The sequence below is a fragment of the Chiloscyllium plagiosum genome, chromosome 3 (assembly GCF_004010195.1).
Source record: "Chiloscyllium plagiosum isolate BGI_BamShark_2017 chromosome 3, ASM401019v2, whole genome shotgun sequence".
NCBI lineage: Eukaryota > Metazoa > Chordata > Chondrichthyes > Orectolobiformes > Hemiscylliidae > Chiloscyllium > Chiloscyllium plagiosum.
The window spans coordinates 87,542,835-87,560,082 of record NC_057712.1 but is presented as its reverse complement, the minus strand read 5'-3'; the positions used below and the strand labels follow the sequence as shown (position 1 = coordinate 87,560,082).

The 17,248-nt window shown below is 40.1% G+C and overlaps 1 protein-coding gene across 2 annotated transcripts in view; it reads right to left on the bottom strand.

Annotated features, from left to right (window-relative positions):
• Window positions 1-17,248, bottom strand: part of LOC122547043 (desmin-like) — a 42,059-nt gene that overhangs the window by 5,814 nt on the left and 18,997 nt on the right. For both annotated transcript variants that reach the window (XM_043685639.1, XM_043685644.1), the window contains exons 4-9: window positions 14,504-14,623; window positions 13,989-14,084; window positions 13,230-13,364; window positions 8,885-8,995; window positions 5,405-5,515; window positions 2,215-2,339 (exon numbers count right to left, since the gene is read on the bottom strand). In XM_043685639.1, coding sequence (XP_043541574.1) covers window positions 2,215-2,339; window positions 5,405-5,515; window positions 8,885-8,995; window positions 13,230-13,364; window positions 13,989-14,084; window positions 14,504-14,623 — 698 coding nt within the window. The remainder of the gene's footprint in view (window positions 1-2,214; window positions 2,340-5,404; window positions 5,516-8,884; window positions 8,996-13,229; window positions 13,365-13,988; window positions 14,085-14,503; window positions 14,624-17,248) is intronic.

Genomic DNA, 17,248 nt, shown 5'->3' with positions numbered 1-17,248 from the left:
AATGGGCAATGGTTTCATGATCATCATTAGACTTTTAAGTCCATATTTTTATTGAATTCAAATTCCATCATCCATCGTGGCAAGATTCAAATCCAGCTCCCCAGAACATTACCTTGGTCTCTGGATTTATAGTCTAGTGTGAATATCACTAGGCCATCACCTCCCCTATTGTCCACCTTAAACAATCCAGTATGTTTTGGCAATGAAGGAAGTGGTCATAGACACACAAGGGTCTTAAAGGACTAACAGCTGGTGGGCTTTTGGCTTCCTTACCTATTCAGCTTCCATATTATAGAAACTGGGTCAGGGGTGAGGGAAAAAGAAGTGAGTTACCTACCCCACATTTGTGAGGATACTGGATTTTTAATACAGAGACCCAGATTAATTAACTCTAGAAATTAATTTAAGTTGCAGTAGCTGCACAATTTAAATTCAGCTAATTAAATAAAATCTGGAATAAGAACTTAGTATCAATAATAAAAACAGAAAATGCTGGAAATACTAACAGACCAGGCAGCATCTGTGGAAACAAAGAAAATTAGTGTTACAAGTTTTGATGACCTTTACTTAGCAACTGACTCTGGCTCTAACTTATTCCATGTGGATTACAACTGAAATTCCTCTTTCATATTTCAATTAGAGATATCTCCAAGGTATTTTGAATTCCTCAAATGGCTATTCTTTCTGTATCCGAAAGATCCATTCCCATGCCATGATGAGCACAGCCTCTCTGTTGAGCAGTACCATCACTCCATCTCAAATCTGTCTTGTTCCACAAATTAATTTCTTCCCTTACCTCAGTGCCTTCAATATATCATTTCAGCTGAATGACATAGTCTTTTGGTATAAATTCTGTGCCTTATCATCTTGCTCCACAGCTACCTGAAGAAAGTTAGTGATTCCAAACAAACCTGTTGGACTACAACCTGCTGTTGTGTGATTTTTAACTTTGTCCATCCCAGTCAAACACCAGCACCTCCACATTATGAACTGTTGTGCCATTTCTTATCACTGAAATAGCAGATTTACTAATGGATAATTCTTTTTGTTATGTCTAGACTCATGTCTCTAGATCAAAGTCAAATTTACTAGTCCAGTAACTATTATGCTACCTCACTCCTACTTGTTATCCTATCACTACAGTTTGATTTCGCAGTTGATCATTTACGACACAAAATGGGACCGAGGAACAATTATCCTAAATTTGTGGAACATGCTTAAGAGGCTGAATAATCAGATTCTTGCTGTTCTTGATTGCTTCAGACCTATTTGAGTAAGAGCCATAGGTATGAATTTAGCTTAGACTGGTATGGTGTTTGATCTGAAAACTCAAGTTGGGTTAGGACTAGTTTTAAAATACTTAGAACTGGCATATCCTATGGAATTAATTGCATAGAGAGGACTAAATACTACATACCTATCCCAGTACTAACTCTGGAACAGGAGCAATCCCATTTCCCTGCCCTTTACCTGTATCCTTTCATATTCTTACCTCTCAAAACACATATCCATTTCCCTTTTAATTACATTATAGTGTACACCTTTATAGTCATGTGTGAAAAATAACCCATGTTCTAACATATATTTGTGCTAAGAAATCTTCCTTTCTTGCTCTTGTAAAACTTCAGAGTCTATAGGGATGAATTTATCCAGGGGTTCTGCACTTTGTCCTTCCCAATTTGTGAATAAGGGTTGTGGAAACCTTACTTAAATGTTGTTTCCTTGTAACTAATCCCAAATTAAATCAATCATAGTAAATCCACCTGCACCTGAAGTAATAAATGATCGGCTAATACTTTAGCTAAATGCTTAGAAATTCATTCTCAGTGTATAATTAAATTTTCAAGATGTACCTGGACTCATGGAACTCTTAATTCAGGGCTAGATTAGAGTGGTGCTGGAAAAGCACCCTGCAGGCACTCTGCCTCTATTCCTGATGAAGGGCTTTTGCCCGAAATGTCGATTTTCCTGCTCCTCTGTGCTGCCTGACCTGTTGTGCTTTTCCAGCACCACTAATCTAGAATCTGGTTTCCAGCATCTGCAGTCCTTGTTTTTACCTCTTAATTAAGGGCACAAAATGGATCCATCTGCTTTACCACACCTGAAGAAGGCTCACTACTTTATACATTAACATATCATATTTATTTTCAGATATGCATGGATCTGCTACTTATTTACAGCTTATTATATTTTCATCCCTCTACAGATCCTTACCTGTATGTAGTAATTTCGACTTCCAGCGCCATTTTAATATTGAGCAGATCTTGATATTCACGTAAATGGAGAGCTATTTTTACTTTGATGGTACTCAGTTGTTGTTGCAAGCTCTCAATTTTGTTCTGTAGGAAAAACATTCTAAGTGTAACTTTCTACTTGCTAATAAAATTTCTGATGACTGGTTTCTGATGACAGCAATGGCTGGTTCTGATCAGGATTCCTTTTCACAGGTATTCTATATAAACAGCTTATCTTGCAAGGCAGGAATCATTTAATACATTTTGGCAGCATAAATACAATAACCTGAATTTTATAATTGGGACCACTGAGTCTGAATCTTCATTGCAGTTTTGAGATATTGGGAGGCTTCCAATTGACGTCAATCACCAGACGCTGCATCACTGTTAGTTTTCCAAATGCTGTCATGGAATTTGCAGTGGTGGAAAAGATAGACTCTGAACAAAACCCTGTGCCAAATTGAAGCCAGACTTCTTTATGATACTTGTCAGCAGATTTTCTGGTGTATTTGCTCATGCACTATGCAGCTTTCTGCCAATATCCATCAATATTGTCCGGTAGATTGTACCAACAAAATCTTCATCTGAATCACTTTCTGCAAAACGAGTCTGTGACCTTGCCCTCTGTTGAGTTGAAGGCTTCAGTTTGGCACAATGATTTGCACTGAGCTTGAAGTCTGTCTTTTCCAGTGGAGAGGTGCTGCAAATTCCATGACAGTATTTGGAGACCCAACAGTGATACAGCATCTAGTGACCGATGTCTCAGCTTCCAGTGCAGCACACGTGCAAGCCTCCCAATGTCTCAAAGCTGCAGCGAAGGTTCAGACTGACAACAGGAGCATCATATTTGTTTCCATGCAAACCCTTCTTTATGCAATGCAAAGTTCAGACTGCTGCCGTCATGGCAGCATATGGCCAGCATTTAGAAGGGTATGGCAGCTAATCTAGCAATCCAAATAACTGAGACAGTTAAAGTGTTGCCTGGAGGAGTGGCATTAGTTTAGCAGAAACTTGCTGTTCTCTTGGGATGACAGTAATCCTGGTCCTATTGCTGCTATTCTGTCAGTGCCCTTTTTGCTGCCTTCAGGTATTCAAGTTGATGCTGCCCATGCTGCAGTGAAGCAGCCCAAAGCTGAGGCCTGAAGGCAAGAAGCTGCTTGAGATCACCTCGCAGAGCTATCTGCAAACTTTTTCAGTCTAAGTTAGCACCAGACATGCAACAGCCACTGGGATACCACTGCGTTGAAGCGATAAGATGGGTAAAAGCACTCAAGACAGGAATTGAGAGAATGTACATGTGATTAATTAATTAGTGTGTATAAGTTAGTTTCTGTTGAATAAACATGTTATTGAATGGGATTGGTAAGGGAATCAAGGGTTATGGGGATGCAGCACTATTAGATCAACCATGAGTTCATTGAATGGCAGACAGACTTGATGGATTCACTTGGCCTGCACATCTTTTTGGATTGTGGGAGGAAACCGGAGCACCTGAGGAAACCCACGCAGACACAGGGAGAATGTGCAAACTCCACACAGTTACCCGAGGCTGGAATCAAACCTGGGTCCCTGGCGCTGTGAGGCAGCTGTGCTTACCACTGAGCCACCATGCCGCCCTTGAGCCATTGTGCCGCCTTTGGCTGATTAGCCTTTTTTTCCCTACATCTTATGGTCTCATGGAGTTTGGTTATGACTGACTAAACAGTGGGTACTAACTGGACCTGTATGATCCAAAATGATAGTCCAAGCACCAACAGTGGCTCAGACGTTGGCACTGCTGCCTCACAGCACCAGGGACCTGGGTTTGATTCCTGTCTCAGGCAACTCTCTATGTGGAGTTTGCACATTCTCCTCATGTCTGTGTGGGTTTCTCCGGGTGCTCCTGTTCCCTCCCACAGTCCAAAGATGTGCAGGTTAGGTGAATTGACCATGATAAATTGCCCATAGTTTTCAGGAATGTGTAGGTTAGGTGCATTAGTTATGGGAAATGAAGAGTAATAGGGTAGGGGAATGGGTCTGGGTGGGATACTCTTCGGAAGTTCAGTGTGGACCTGTTAGGCTGAATGTTCTGTTTCCACACTGTAGGGGTTCAATGACTTCTATAATAATCAGCATTAGTGGCTGTTAGACACCATTACTCATGCATTCTGCATGGTGCTACAGAGCCTAGTTTCATGCACTACATGTCACAATGAGGGCTATTTAACATGATTGGTTGAGGGGTACTATTGGTTACTCTGCTTGCAAACTCCTGTGGAAGGTGTTGCTCTAGATTAGACACTCAAAGGCAGAAAGGAGACACTCAACAGCCCAGAAAAACTCTATGGGAGCTGTCAGAATAACGAATGGCTAACATCATTTCTTTATTGTTGATATGCAATGTTTGAACCAATATATATTTGCTAATAAGGGCGGCATGTTGGCTCAGTGGTTAGCACTGCTGCCTCACAGCACCAGGGGCCGGGGTTCAATTCCTGCCTCGGGTCACTGTGTGGAGTTTGCACATTCTCCCTGCATCTGCGTGGGTTTCCTTCGGGTGCTCCGGTTTCCTCCCACAGTCCAAAGATGTGCTAGCCAGGTGAATTGGCCATGCTAAATTGCCCATAGAGTTAGGTGCATTAGTCAGGGGTAAATACAGGGTAAGGGAATGGGTACGGGTGGGTTACTCTTCAGAGGTTTGGTGTGGACTTGTTGGGCTGAAGGGCGTGTTTCCATACTGTAGGGAATCTAATCTAATTAATGAGTCTGGGGCAGCACAGTGGCTCAGTGGTTAGCACTGCTGCCTCACAGCACCAGGGTCCCAGGTTCAATTCCAGCCTCAGGCGACTGTTTGTCTGGAGTTTGCACATTCTCCCCATGTCTGTGTGGGTCTCCTCCCACAGTCCAAAGATATGCGGGCCAGGTGAATTGGCCATGCTAAATTGCCCATAGTGTCAGGTGCATTAGTCAGAGGGAAATGGGACTGGGTGGGTTACTCTATGGAGGGTTGGTATGGATTTGTTAGGCCGAAGGGCCTGTTTCCACACAGTAGGGAATCTAATCTTCTCTAAAGAGAGAGATCATCCTTATTAGCTGTCCTTTTACTATCTGAAGAAATAATTGGAAATGCTTCTAAATTAATTATTCAGATTTTCAACCCCAACCTAAGGGAAAGTAATGTCACTGAGTACCTGGTATTCTTCAATCTCTTGCTTATATTTACTTGCTGCCTCTTTATTCTGTGTCTCCAGCACTGCCTTTCGGGCCTTCAGAGCATCCAGTTCCATCTCACTGCTCTTAAGCTGGAAAAAGTAGAAACATTTGGATTTTTTAAAGGAGACCTAACAAGTAAAATAATAAACTGTCTTTTTCACAAAACCACAATATGATTTCAATAACACAGTGACACTTCAGTATGGCTGAGAACTCACTGGAAACAATGGGTCCTTAGGAAGCCATGATGACTGCCAATGACTTAGAGCATTAGGTGTGTTTCCAGGTTTTTTTCCAGGAATACTAACTGTGCTTTTTTTTTCCAGATACTGTCTGACATTTCGGTTATTTCCCAGATTTGCTATTTTTATTTTGGATCTGTTATTTGCCATATTTTTGTTTTATCTCAGTGAGGAAGCAGGCATGTGTATGTTTCCTGCATCAAGGACTTTAGATTATCTTGGGGAGGGAGATTAACTGAAGTTTAAATATTGCTCATTTTGTCTTCAGCATGACCCTGCGACCTCCCATCAGACTCCAGTCTACAGGGTTCCAGGGAAGGTCACTGACCACGTTTTGTCTGGTGCAGTGCAGAATGAATATGTTCAGAAAAGGCTAAGGGCAGGAAAAAGGTATAAAAAGGTTCTGCTAAGTTTGCACACTAGGGAAAGTCTCAGGGAATTCTGGTGGCACACAAAGTAGTTGGCGAGGATAAGTACCAGGATCCTAGCATCCTCCTCATTAAAATGAACAAGAATTTCTGACTTTCAAATGCAGCAAAAATGACCACCTACCGTTAAGGGGTTTTGCTGCAAAGAGATGGATCTGACAGTGTTGCCTCATTTGTACAAACTAGGTAACTTTAGAAACCCAGATAAACAATACAATATCCAATAATTCTGATCTTGTTTTAAAAGGAAGTAGTCATGTTATGAGCTGAACTAACCTGATTTTCTTCAAGTTGGCCAGGACATGTAGACTTTCAGGAAAAGACTGTAGATTGACTGATACTATCAGACTCCTAGGTAAAGTTCATGACATACCCACTTTAATTGGTTTAAATTCTATTCGGCATGGGCACATTGGGTAATAGCCAACATCATTGCTGAGCCGGAAGTTTGAACCAGCTTCTTTGACTGCTGGGTGAGAGGCAGCCTTCCATTTTGAATCATTCAGCAGGTATCCCAAGAGGTGTGATTTCTGTTAGTATTCTGGTTACATTTCATCCAGTATTATTAGGGATACAGTCGTGCAGGGAGGACAACAACACAGCTAACTGAACTAATGATGCAGAAAGATGCATTTTAATTCCTCTATGTCTATGATGGAATTTAAATTCAGTTCACAATAACTTTAAAATCTGTAATAAAGAAATGTTGTTTTCAATATTATTAAATGTTTAATGATCAGATTATTATAAGTGAAATTGCTGGATAAATTCAGCAGGCTTGACAGCTGTGGAAAAAAAAGCAGAATTTGTGTTTCGAGTCCAGTGACCCCTCTTTAGAACTTCCTCAGTTCACTAATGTTCTTAGGGTGATGTCCTTATGTCCTTACTTGGCTTGTCCTGTATAGGATTCCAGATGTGACAGAACTGTCCTCTCAAATGACTCGGCAAGCTATTTAAATGTACCAAACCACTTTGAGAAAATACCTATGGGAGTACTTTCACCACTATGGAAGCAGCAATTCACACCATGACCTTCTCAACAGCAGTCAGGGATGTGTAATAGAAAATGCTAAGAATGCTACCAATGTTCATATCCCATGAATTAAATAAATAACTTGATTTATCCAATTGTTATTTGTAGAATCTTAACATGTACAAATTTGGTCATCTTAGTCTATATTGGTATCCTATTTGGTGCGGAGTTTCTAACCTCTTAGCTTTTAATCCTCTCCATTTCTGCAGCATTATTCATGTCTTTCCTGTGGCCTTTGTGCTCTGTGGACTTCAAATATGCCTCTAAAGTCAAGTCTGCTGGCCAACATCTTTTCATTAATTTGAGCTTATTTAATGCTCTGCTGCCATATCCTAAATCACAATAAATCTTCACCTTCACTCCTGACTCACTTTGAATCTTGGTCTGGCAATGCTCAACTTCAACATTTCAATATTCTCATTTTTATTTACAAATCTCTTCCAGGCCTCACCTTTCACTATCTTTGAAAGCTCCTCCAGCAATTTGTATTATTTTAATTTCAGCTTCCTATGTTTCTCAATATTCATCAACCAACTCTAGAATTTTATCATAAGCCTGTCCATCTCATTTTCACCCTTTAAGAGCTACTTAAAGCATATCTCTTTGACAAAACATCTGGCTACATGTCCTTATATCTATGAAGCCCAGTGTCAAACTTTGATAGTGCTCCTGTGAAGCACATTGTATTGTTTTACTTTGTTAAAGATATTTGAAAGTATTGGATAACGCAACAGCAACTGCATTTCATAAGTACTTCATTGCTTTTATAACGTAATGAAGATATGAAAGCTGTTGTTATATAAAAACAGGTTATTTATTTCATAAACAATTGAGAGAAGCAATTTAGAAACTATCTGACATGACCGATCCTGTAATTTGCCTTTGGTTTAATACAGCAGGAACTAAAATTATAAGCGGAATTTGATGCCCACTGCCCCCCTGCCCAGCAACAAGTTTAGGAACAGTGGAACTGGGCTTCAGGGTGTGGGGTGGCGTTAGGGACATTTGCACCTTGCACCTCCACCTGATTAAATCCAGCACAGGAATGTCTCTAGTTGAGGCCCTTAAGTGGATAACTAGTTCTGGTGGGCTTTCATTAACAGAGGCAACATGAGACAGGATCCTACAAGACCCCACCACCAACATAAATTGAGTCCTATATGTAGGTGAATCATGGCTCTTGACGCGAACTCCATAAACTCCAGCATATTGGATCATTGTGCTGCAATGTTCTCTAATAAGGGGGTTGGTTAGTTGGACAGTTGGTTTGCAATGCAGTAATATCAAAAGCACAAATTCAATTCCTGTACCATCTGAGATTACCATGGAGGTCCCACTTTCTCAATTTTGCCCCACAGATTAAAATCACCACCACTTTAATGAGAGAATTGGTCTATGGTGGCTCTACTTTTCCAAATCTCTAATAATATTCTTTTCTTGTCTGACTGAGGGACCATTCACATATAGTTATAGAAACATAGTCGTACAGCGCGGAAACAGATCCTTCAGTCCAAATAGTCCATGCTGACCATAATGCCAAACTAAACTAGTCCCACCTACTGCACCTGGCCTGTTTCCCTCCAAACATTTCTTCTTCGTGTACTTATCCAAATGTCTTTTAAACCTTTTAACTCTACATGCATCCACCACTTCTATAGTTGGTACGTTCAAAGTGAATTTTTCAAGCAGCATAAGTTTATTTTAATTTCTCAATAATTGGGTGGACAGATCTGTGTTAAGATGAGGACTACTTACATTCCGCTTACAATCTGAAAGTTGCTCTCTTGTGATTCGCATATTTTCCATGCGTTTAGCAGACGTGTGATTCAGATCAACAAATTTGCTTTTATACCATTCATCCATTTCCTTGGGGAAACATAATATATATTAATTATTAAGAATAGTTTGTAAATAAAGGCAAACATAAAATAGTATAGACGTACTATGGCACAGTGGCACAGTGGTTAGCACTGCTGCCTCACAGCACCAGAGACCCGGGTTCAATTCCCACCTCAGGCGACTGTCTGTGTGGAGTTTGCACATTCTCCCCGTGTCTGCGTGGGTTTCCTCCGGGTGCTCCGGTTTCCTCCCACAGTCCAAAGATGTGCAGGTCAGGTGAATTGGCCATGCTAAATTGCCCGTCGTGTTAGGTTGTAGGGGTATGGATGGGTGGCGGATCGGTGTGGACTTGTTGGGCTGAAGGGCCTGTTTCCACACTGTAAGTAATCTAATCTATTCACCATCAACATTCATCTTTAATTGTTACTCAAAATCAGTACTGTATGGAAACAGGCTATTTGGCCCAACAAGTATACACCAATCCTCCCAGACTCATTCCTTTCACCAATAACCCTACCTTTTCAATGGCTAATGCACATAACCTACAATTCTTTGAAACACTATAGGCAATTTAGCATGGCCAATTTACCTAACCTGCACATCTTTGGATTGTGGGAGGAAACCCAAGCAGACATGGAGAAGAATGTGTAAACTCCACACAGACAGTTGCTCACGGCTAGAATTGAACCTGGGACCCAGGTGCTATGAACAGCAGTGCTATCCACTGAGCCACCATGCCATTCTGACAGTTTATGACAATTTCTCGACTCAACAAGAAAATAACCAGATAATAAACACTGAGTTATTCCAAAGTGATGAACAGCCTGTCACCTGATGGCATGACCACCTTATCAAAAAGATATTCTACTGCTTTTATTGTTGGAAAAAGATGTTTTCACAATTTTATTTCATACTTTTCATCTTTACTCACAGTCTTTCAAAATACACAATAGCAAAGCACAACCACCTAGAAAGACCTTGAGCGTGCATTGAACAAATGCAAGACAAAGATATATTCAAACTCTCTGTCAGTAGCCTGACAAGTAACTGTACTCGCATGAATAGAACCAGATGGTTTATTGTGTTCCTCAAGGTCAGGAATGATAATGCTGCAGAATGGAACATTCTCCACTTTGCACTTCCTGATGGTATAAAGCAAGATCTTGGTCAGGTAAGGCAAGGGATTGATTCTAAGTATAAGCGCCCCACAGATTTACTCTTACAATGCATCTTCAATCGAACTGTCGAAAATTGAAATGGACAGAGATCGCTTCCTTTCTCAATATAGAGCATTCATCATTTGTTAAATTTAATTTACCAGATTATTAATAATATGTTTTCCTTTCTGGTATTCTAATTTAAATAAATGTCATAAATGATTGAAACATAACATTTTTCAGCAGAGCAAGAATAGTAAGGAAATTATTTTGGATAATGATCCCTTAATTTTCTTGATAAACATGGATTTATGAAAGCATAGCATCGTTTATGTTAATGCTGTATAGATAAATATGGTTGACTTGTATTACTAAACCTTCTTTCTAAATGAAATTTTTCTAATTTTTCTCTAAAGCCCTTTATGATTTTTTTTTCTGATTTGGATATCTATGTTAATTAAACTGAGGGAAATTGACTAAGAGCTACTTATAACTTTGATTCACTTACAGCATTAAAATCTAACAGTTCAATCAGATAGTCCAGCAGTTACATCATAAATCATCTTCAACTAAAAAAACACGGATGTCCTTCTACAGTGTAGTATACCCATTCTATACATCAATTTAATCCAGGTTCTGTTTTCTTAAATAAAAACAGAAAGTGCCAAAATACTCAACAGATCTGGTAGCATTTGTGGAGAGAGAAATACGATATGAATTACTGACTAATGAGTCTGTTGGCAATTTCTTCAACATATTAATCTCAGCATACAATGATACTGTATTAAAAAAGGTTTGCCAAACAATTCATAGGTCATTGAACTGGAGAATCATGGAATGGTTAAAACTGAGGAGGTCACTTGACCTTCATGTCCAAATCAGTCCTCTGCAAGGAGCTAGTCTCATTTGTAGACCAACACTTTTTTTCTCTTCAGATAATTATCCAATCGCCCTTTTGAAATCCAGATTCCCAGGCAATGCATCCCAGATCCTAACCACTTGCTATAGATGGAATATTTTCCTAATTCATCCTGTGTTCTTTGGCCAATCAGTTTAAATTAGTGTCCTCTGGTCCTTGACACTTATGCTATCAGGAAGGGTTTCTCCCTGGAACCCTCATGAGTTTGAACTCCTCCATTAACTCTACACTAAAGACAACAGTTTTTCCAATCTATCTACATGTTTGAAGTTCCTCATCCCTGGAACCATGCACTAAATACTTTTTGCACTCTCTCCAATGACTTCTCATTCTTGTTATGTGGCATCTGGATTTGGATGCAATACTTTGGTTAAAGCCGACCATGTATGTTATTTAGATTAGATTAGAGTGGTGCTGGAAAAGCACAGCAGGTCAGGCAGCATCCGAGGAGCAGGAAAATCGACATTTCGGGCAAAAACCCTTCATCAGGAATAGATCTCATTGGAGCGGAGGAGGATGAGAGGTGACTTGATGAGAGTCATAGATAGAGTGAATAGCTAGAGACTTTTTCCCAGAGCGGAAATGGTTATCATGAGTGGGCATAATTTTAACCCGATTGTAGGAAGGTTTAGGGGAGATATCAGAGGTAGGTTCTTTACACAGAGAGTGGTGGGTGCATGGAATGGATTACCAGTGGCGGTAGTAGTTTCAGGTACATTAGGGACATTCAAGTGATTCTTGGATAGGCACATGGATGATAGTAAAATGAAGGATATGTAGGTTAGTTTGAACATAGAGTAGGGTAAAAGGCACACTATCAAGGGCTGAAGGGCCTGTACTGTGCTGTACTGTTCTATGTTTTTTTTTCACCATTCCTCTCTTTCACCTCTTCAAAAAACTCGATCAAATTATTTAAACATGATTTGCCGTTGACACGTCTATGCATGGCTGAGTTAATATACCTTTGTCCAGCAGACGGCTTGTTAATTTGTCTCAGATTATTATTTCTAAAAGCTTTCCCATTATGGAGGTTAAACTGACAGGTCTGTAGTTGCTGATATTATTCTTAAAATCTTTTTTCAACAAAGGTGTAACATTTGCAATTTTCCAGTTCCATGCCAACACCCCTTTATCTGAGAAGGATTGGAAGAATGTGCTACCGTTTCTGCAGATTCCACCCTTAGTTCCCTTGTCCAGTCCAGGTGGTTTATCTATTGCCTAAATTACCTTTTCATTCACTGATTTTCTTCCTCGGTTCAGTATTTCAGCTATAGTTTCTGCCTGTAAGCTAAATCCCTTTATTAATTCCTAATTGAATCAATAGTATGTATTTGGCCACACTTGCCAACACACCTCAAATAACTTCTAAATACCTGAACATATTTACCTGGAACTGATAAGGAAATTACCTGTTCAGGATCTAGATCAGCATAATGCAGAGGAATAGCTGTGCCAGCTGCTCCAATGCTGTGTACCACCTGCAGTTCTGAAGGGACAATAAAGATCATGTGTAACAGGAAATTATATATTTCCTTTCCGGAATATTGCAGAATAATGTATCAGATTCTCCTGCACAATATCGCAGGGGGAAACTTCCTTACAAACTCTTCATCAGCAGCTCCTCAAAGTAATCAAAAGCTGGTTTTCATTGGCATCTCTTCAAGAGGTGGTCAGGTGCAGGACTCTGCTGTCAATACTCCTACAACATGAGATCCCTTTCTGTTCCTGATTTCTATTGACCAGCACCATATGAAAGTAAGCCTTTGACTTTTTAAATCTCTCAATCAATCTAAATCTAAGACAGGCTTTCTAGTCATTATCACATCCTCATTTGTCATACCTTGCTGTCCACAATTTAGTTGCTCATCTTCAACATTACAACAGTGACCACACTTCAAAAGAACTTCAATTGTTGAAAGGTGCATTGGAATGTCCTGAGATCAGGAAAGGAGCTATGTAAAATACAAATCATTTTTTCTTCTCATCCCTTGATATCCAAACATGTCTTAAATCAGTGAAAGTTAAAGTAGAACTGATTTATATCTGAAGATGAAATTCACTCCCTGTCGATTAGAATTGCGGTCCAGTGTATTGTTCACTATTTTTCATACAAATACTTCATGTAGAACAAATTACAGCTAACTAGAAAATGGAAAATATTTCACTTTTTTTAAAACCACCTCACCTGCAAATTCTTTGCTGATATTCCTTCATACTGCAATTGAATGTCTTTAAGTGCAGTGGCCAGGTCTGGAATCGAGTATGTCATATCAACACTGGCAGTAACATTTTGGATCTGTTTCATTAGCTCCTCAATTTCCTATTTAAAAGATACATACTATAAATTGATAATTTCACAAATGATGATTCATGTTAGTCATAACATGCATCAGAATTAGAATGGTGGAGTGTCAGTACTTTGACACTTATCAACTCTCTAATTTGCTCTAATTATGCGCAATAATAGGGTTTTTAAACAAACTTTTGAATGCAATTTTGTCAGTGGGATACGTTTACTTGTTTAAATAATTCAATCAAAGGTAAGATAATATACACTGCTATTGCTTATCTGCATATTTATGTCCGTATTTATTTCTATATGTATTTCTATATGCAAGGAACAGAGGGATATGGACCAAGGGCACGAGGAGGGAATTAGTTTAATTTGGTGTCATGTTCAGCACAACATTGTGGGCCAAAAGATCTGTTCCTCGGCTGCACTGTTCTATGTTCTATGTTCTATTCCATATTATACTTTTGGAGAACTAAAACATTTGAATTCACCAAATTTTTTTACAATTGTATATATGCCATGATCTACATAATCTTTAACTTTGTATTTGTTTCCTTTAATTCTTCCTCCTTTATAACAACGTATTTCAAAATTGGCATGAATGTGAGGTTTATAAATTAGATGTATGTTTTGTTGAATATGAAACTATACCTCTTTGTGCACTCTCTGGAGGAATTCTAGTTCAACTTCAAGATTCTCCAACTGCTTTTCAAGATCCATTCGTGCTGTTGTGGCAGCATCTACACCCTATTGTAATTAAAAATTATATTACTTATGAACGATATAATCGGAATTTTAAAAAGTAGTAATCTCTACATATGTCATCATTACATTATGTAAAGACAGTAAAGCTGAATATGAATGGTGTTATCTCATCCATTAATTTTCTGTAACTTTGATGGAAGAATTATGAAAATGCCAGAAAAACAGGATAAAGCACTTCCACTGAAGTTATGGCTGATGGGTCAGAGAAGGTTCACAGAAAATCAGCCTCTATGTTTGCAATAAACATTTATTATAGTTTCAAATGTCAATATTTTAATGCAGAGCTCTTTTGGTAGAAAAGAGAAAAGCAAAAGGTAAAGGAGACTGTAGAAATGCAGTAATGAGATAAATACTATAGACAGGCAGACATGTAGGAAGATAAATGCAACTGGTTTATTTACCGGGCGGAAAGTTTCGATTTCATCTTCTGCCTTCTTCCGAGCTGCAACAATTTCTTCATATTTGACCTTCATAGTCTCCAGCTGACCAGTCATAGCATCCTTTGCAGCAACTGCCATATCCTTGTATGTCCAAAATAAAATTGATTTTTTACATTATTATACTGTTAGTCTTGCACCGATAAATTCACAAAACCATTAAGACGTATAACAGTTTTCTACAAGCTAACTGGATCTTCAACATGCTTTAGTAAATAACCCCAAAAGTCTGTTACACCTCTATAGATGAAAACAATGCTCTTCAACCTAAGATAACAGAATAAATATGGAGGCTGCTTGCGAAGATACACATACACCTCATTGCAGTACACATCATCAAGCTGCAAATTTCTAAGGAAATCTATATCTTTACTATTACCAGAGTTTGGACATTGGTTCATATGCCGAAACAAGATTTCCAAAGCAACTGTTCTATTTGGAATTTGGATACAACAAGATATTCCCAGTGGAACAATATAGATACTTTAGTCCAGTCCTCAAAATACCCTTGGAAAGGTCCAGCATCTCCTTTAAATCAGGGCAATCCTCATCTGATAAGTGATAAAAATGGAAAATATTCATTAATAAAGGCACTGAACACATTGAGAAACTTCATTGGGAATATGCAGAGATGAATTTGAAGTAACAGAGAGTGTGCATGAATCTCCAACCAATTCAACTACCTAACCCCAAAAGCACTGAATGACCTATGTGTCACGGAATCTGTAGATCTCATATTGGACTCAGTTATCTCAGAACTCTTCAAATCGTCCACAATCCTGAAAGACTGTTTAAGATGGAAGAAGACTCTAGAGTTAGATTTTCCTTAAAACATGGTGTAACCACCAGTGGTATCCATCCAATCACATGTGAATCTGTCTATTTTTCCTGCATTGAGGACCAATTAAGCTAAGAATGAACAAAAGGGTAGAAAGCATAAATGGGAGTGGACTACAGACCTTCCATTAGTAATGGTGGTGAGGGATGACATTAAACAGAAAACTAGATTTGCATACTATGCCACAGTAGTCTTGGTTGACTTTCATCTAAGTATAGACTGTACAAATCATGTTTTCATTAATCCTGGGCGGATGAATTCCTGCAGTGTATACAACATGGATTTTTAGATGACAAAGTTTGGCTGGGTGATTGAAACAAGGAAAAGGTCTTAGATTACAGAAAGATATAGATGGATTGGTCAAATGTACAGATCAGTGGCAGATGAATTTAACTCTGAAAAGTGTGAGGTGATGCACTTTGAAGGAAGTAACAAGACAAAGATTTATGCAATGAATGGCAAGACACTAGGAAGCTCAGAAGTACAGTGGGACCTTGAGGTGCATGTCCACAGATCACTGAAGACAGCAAGACAGGTTAATTGGGTAGTTAAGAACCATACAGGACACTTGCCTTTATCAATAGTGCCATAGATCATAAAAGTAGGGAGGTTATGTTTGAGTTGTTAAAAACTTTAGTTAACCCACATTCTATGTGCAGTCGAATCACCATACTCTTGGAAGGGTGCGATTACTGTGGAGGGGTATAGACAAGATTGAGGAGAAAGTGAGGTCTGCAGATGCTGGAAATCAAAGTTGAAACTTTATTGCTGGAACAGCACAGCAGGTCAGGCAGCATCCAGGGAACAGGAGATTCGACGTTTCGGGCACAGGCCCTTCTTCAGGAATGAGCAGAGAGTGTTCAGCAGGAGAAGATAAAAGGTAGGGAGGAGGGACTTGGAGGAGGGGCGTTGGCAGAGGAGATGACCTGGGGTGTGCAGTGAGAGAGGGACTCACTGAAATCTTTGTAGAGAGAGGCAGAGAGCTTCTTCAAGGAAGGCATCCTTGTAAGAGGATTCGCAGTAGGTTGAAATCTTCGAGGAGAAAGTGAGATCTGCAGATGCTGGAGATCAAAGTTGAAACTTTATTGCTGGAACAGCACAGCAGGTCAGGCAGCATCCAGGGAACAGGAGATTCGACGTTTCGGGCACAGGCCCTTCTTCAGGAATGAGCAGAGAGTGTTCAGCAGGAGAAGATAAAAGGTAGGGAGGAGGGACTTGGAGGAGGGGAGTTGGAAATGTGATAGGTGGAAAGAGGTCAAGGTGAGGGTGATAGGTCGGAGTAGGATGGAGGCGGACAGGTCAAGAAGAAGACGGCAGGGCAGGAAGGCGGTGCCGGGCGGGAAGGATCCGGCTGAGACAAGGTGGGCACCTTCCCTTGCAACCGCAGGAGGTGCAACACTTGCGCCCACACCTCCCCCCTCACTCCTCTCCAAGGCCCCAAAGGAAACTTCCATATCCGCCACAGATTCACCTGCACCTCCACCCACATCATCTACTGCATCCGATGCAGCCGGTGTGGCCTCCTCTATATTGGGGAGACAGGCCGCCTACTTGCGGAGCAATTCAGAGAGCACCTCTGGGCCACCCGGACGAACCAACCCAACCAACCTGTGGCACAGCATTTCAACTCCCCCTCCCACTCCACCGAGGATATACAGGTCATTGGACTCATCCACCGCCAAACCACAACAACCCGACGGTCGGAGGAGGAGCGTCTTATCTTCCGACTGGGAACCCTCCAACCACAGGGGATGAACTTGGACTTCACCAGTTTCTTCATCCCCCCTCCCCCCACCTTGTCTCAGCCGGATCCCTCCAGCCCGGCACCGCCTTCCTGACCTGCAGTCTTCTACTTGACCTCTCCGCCTCCA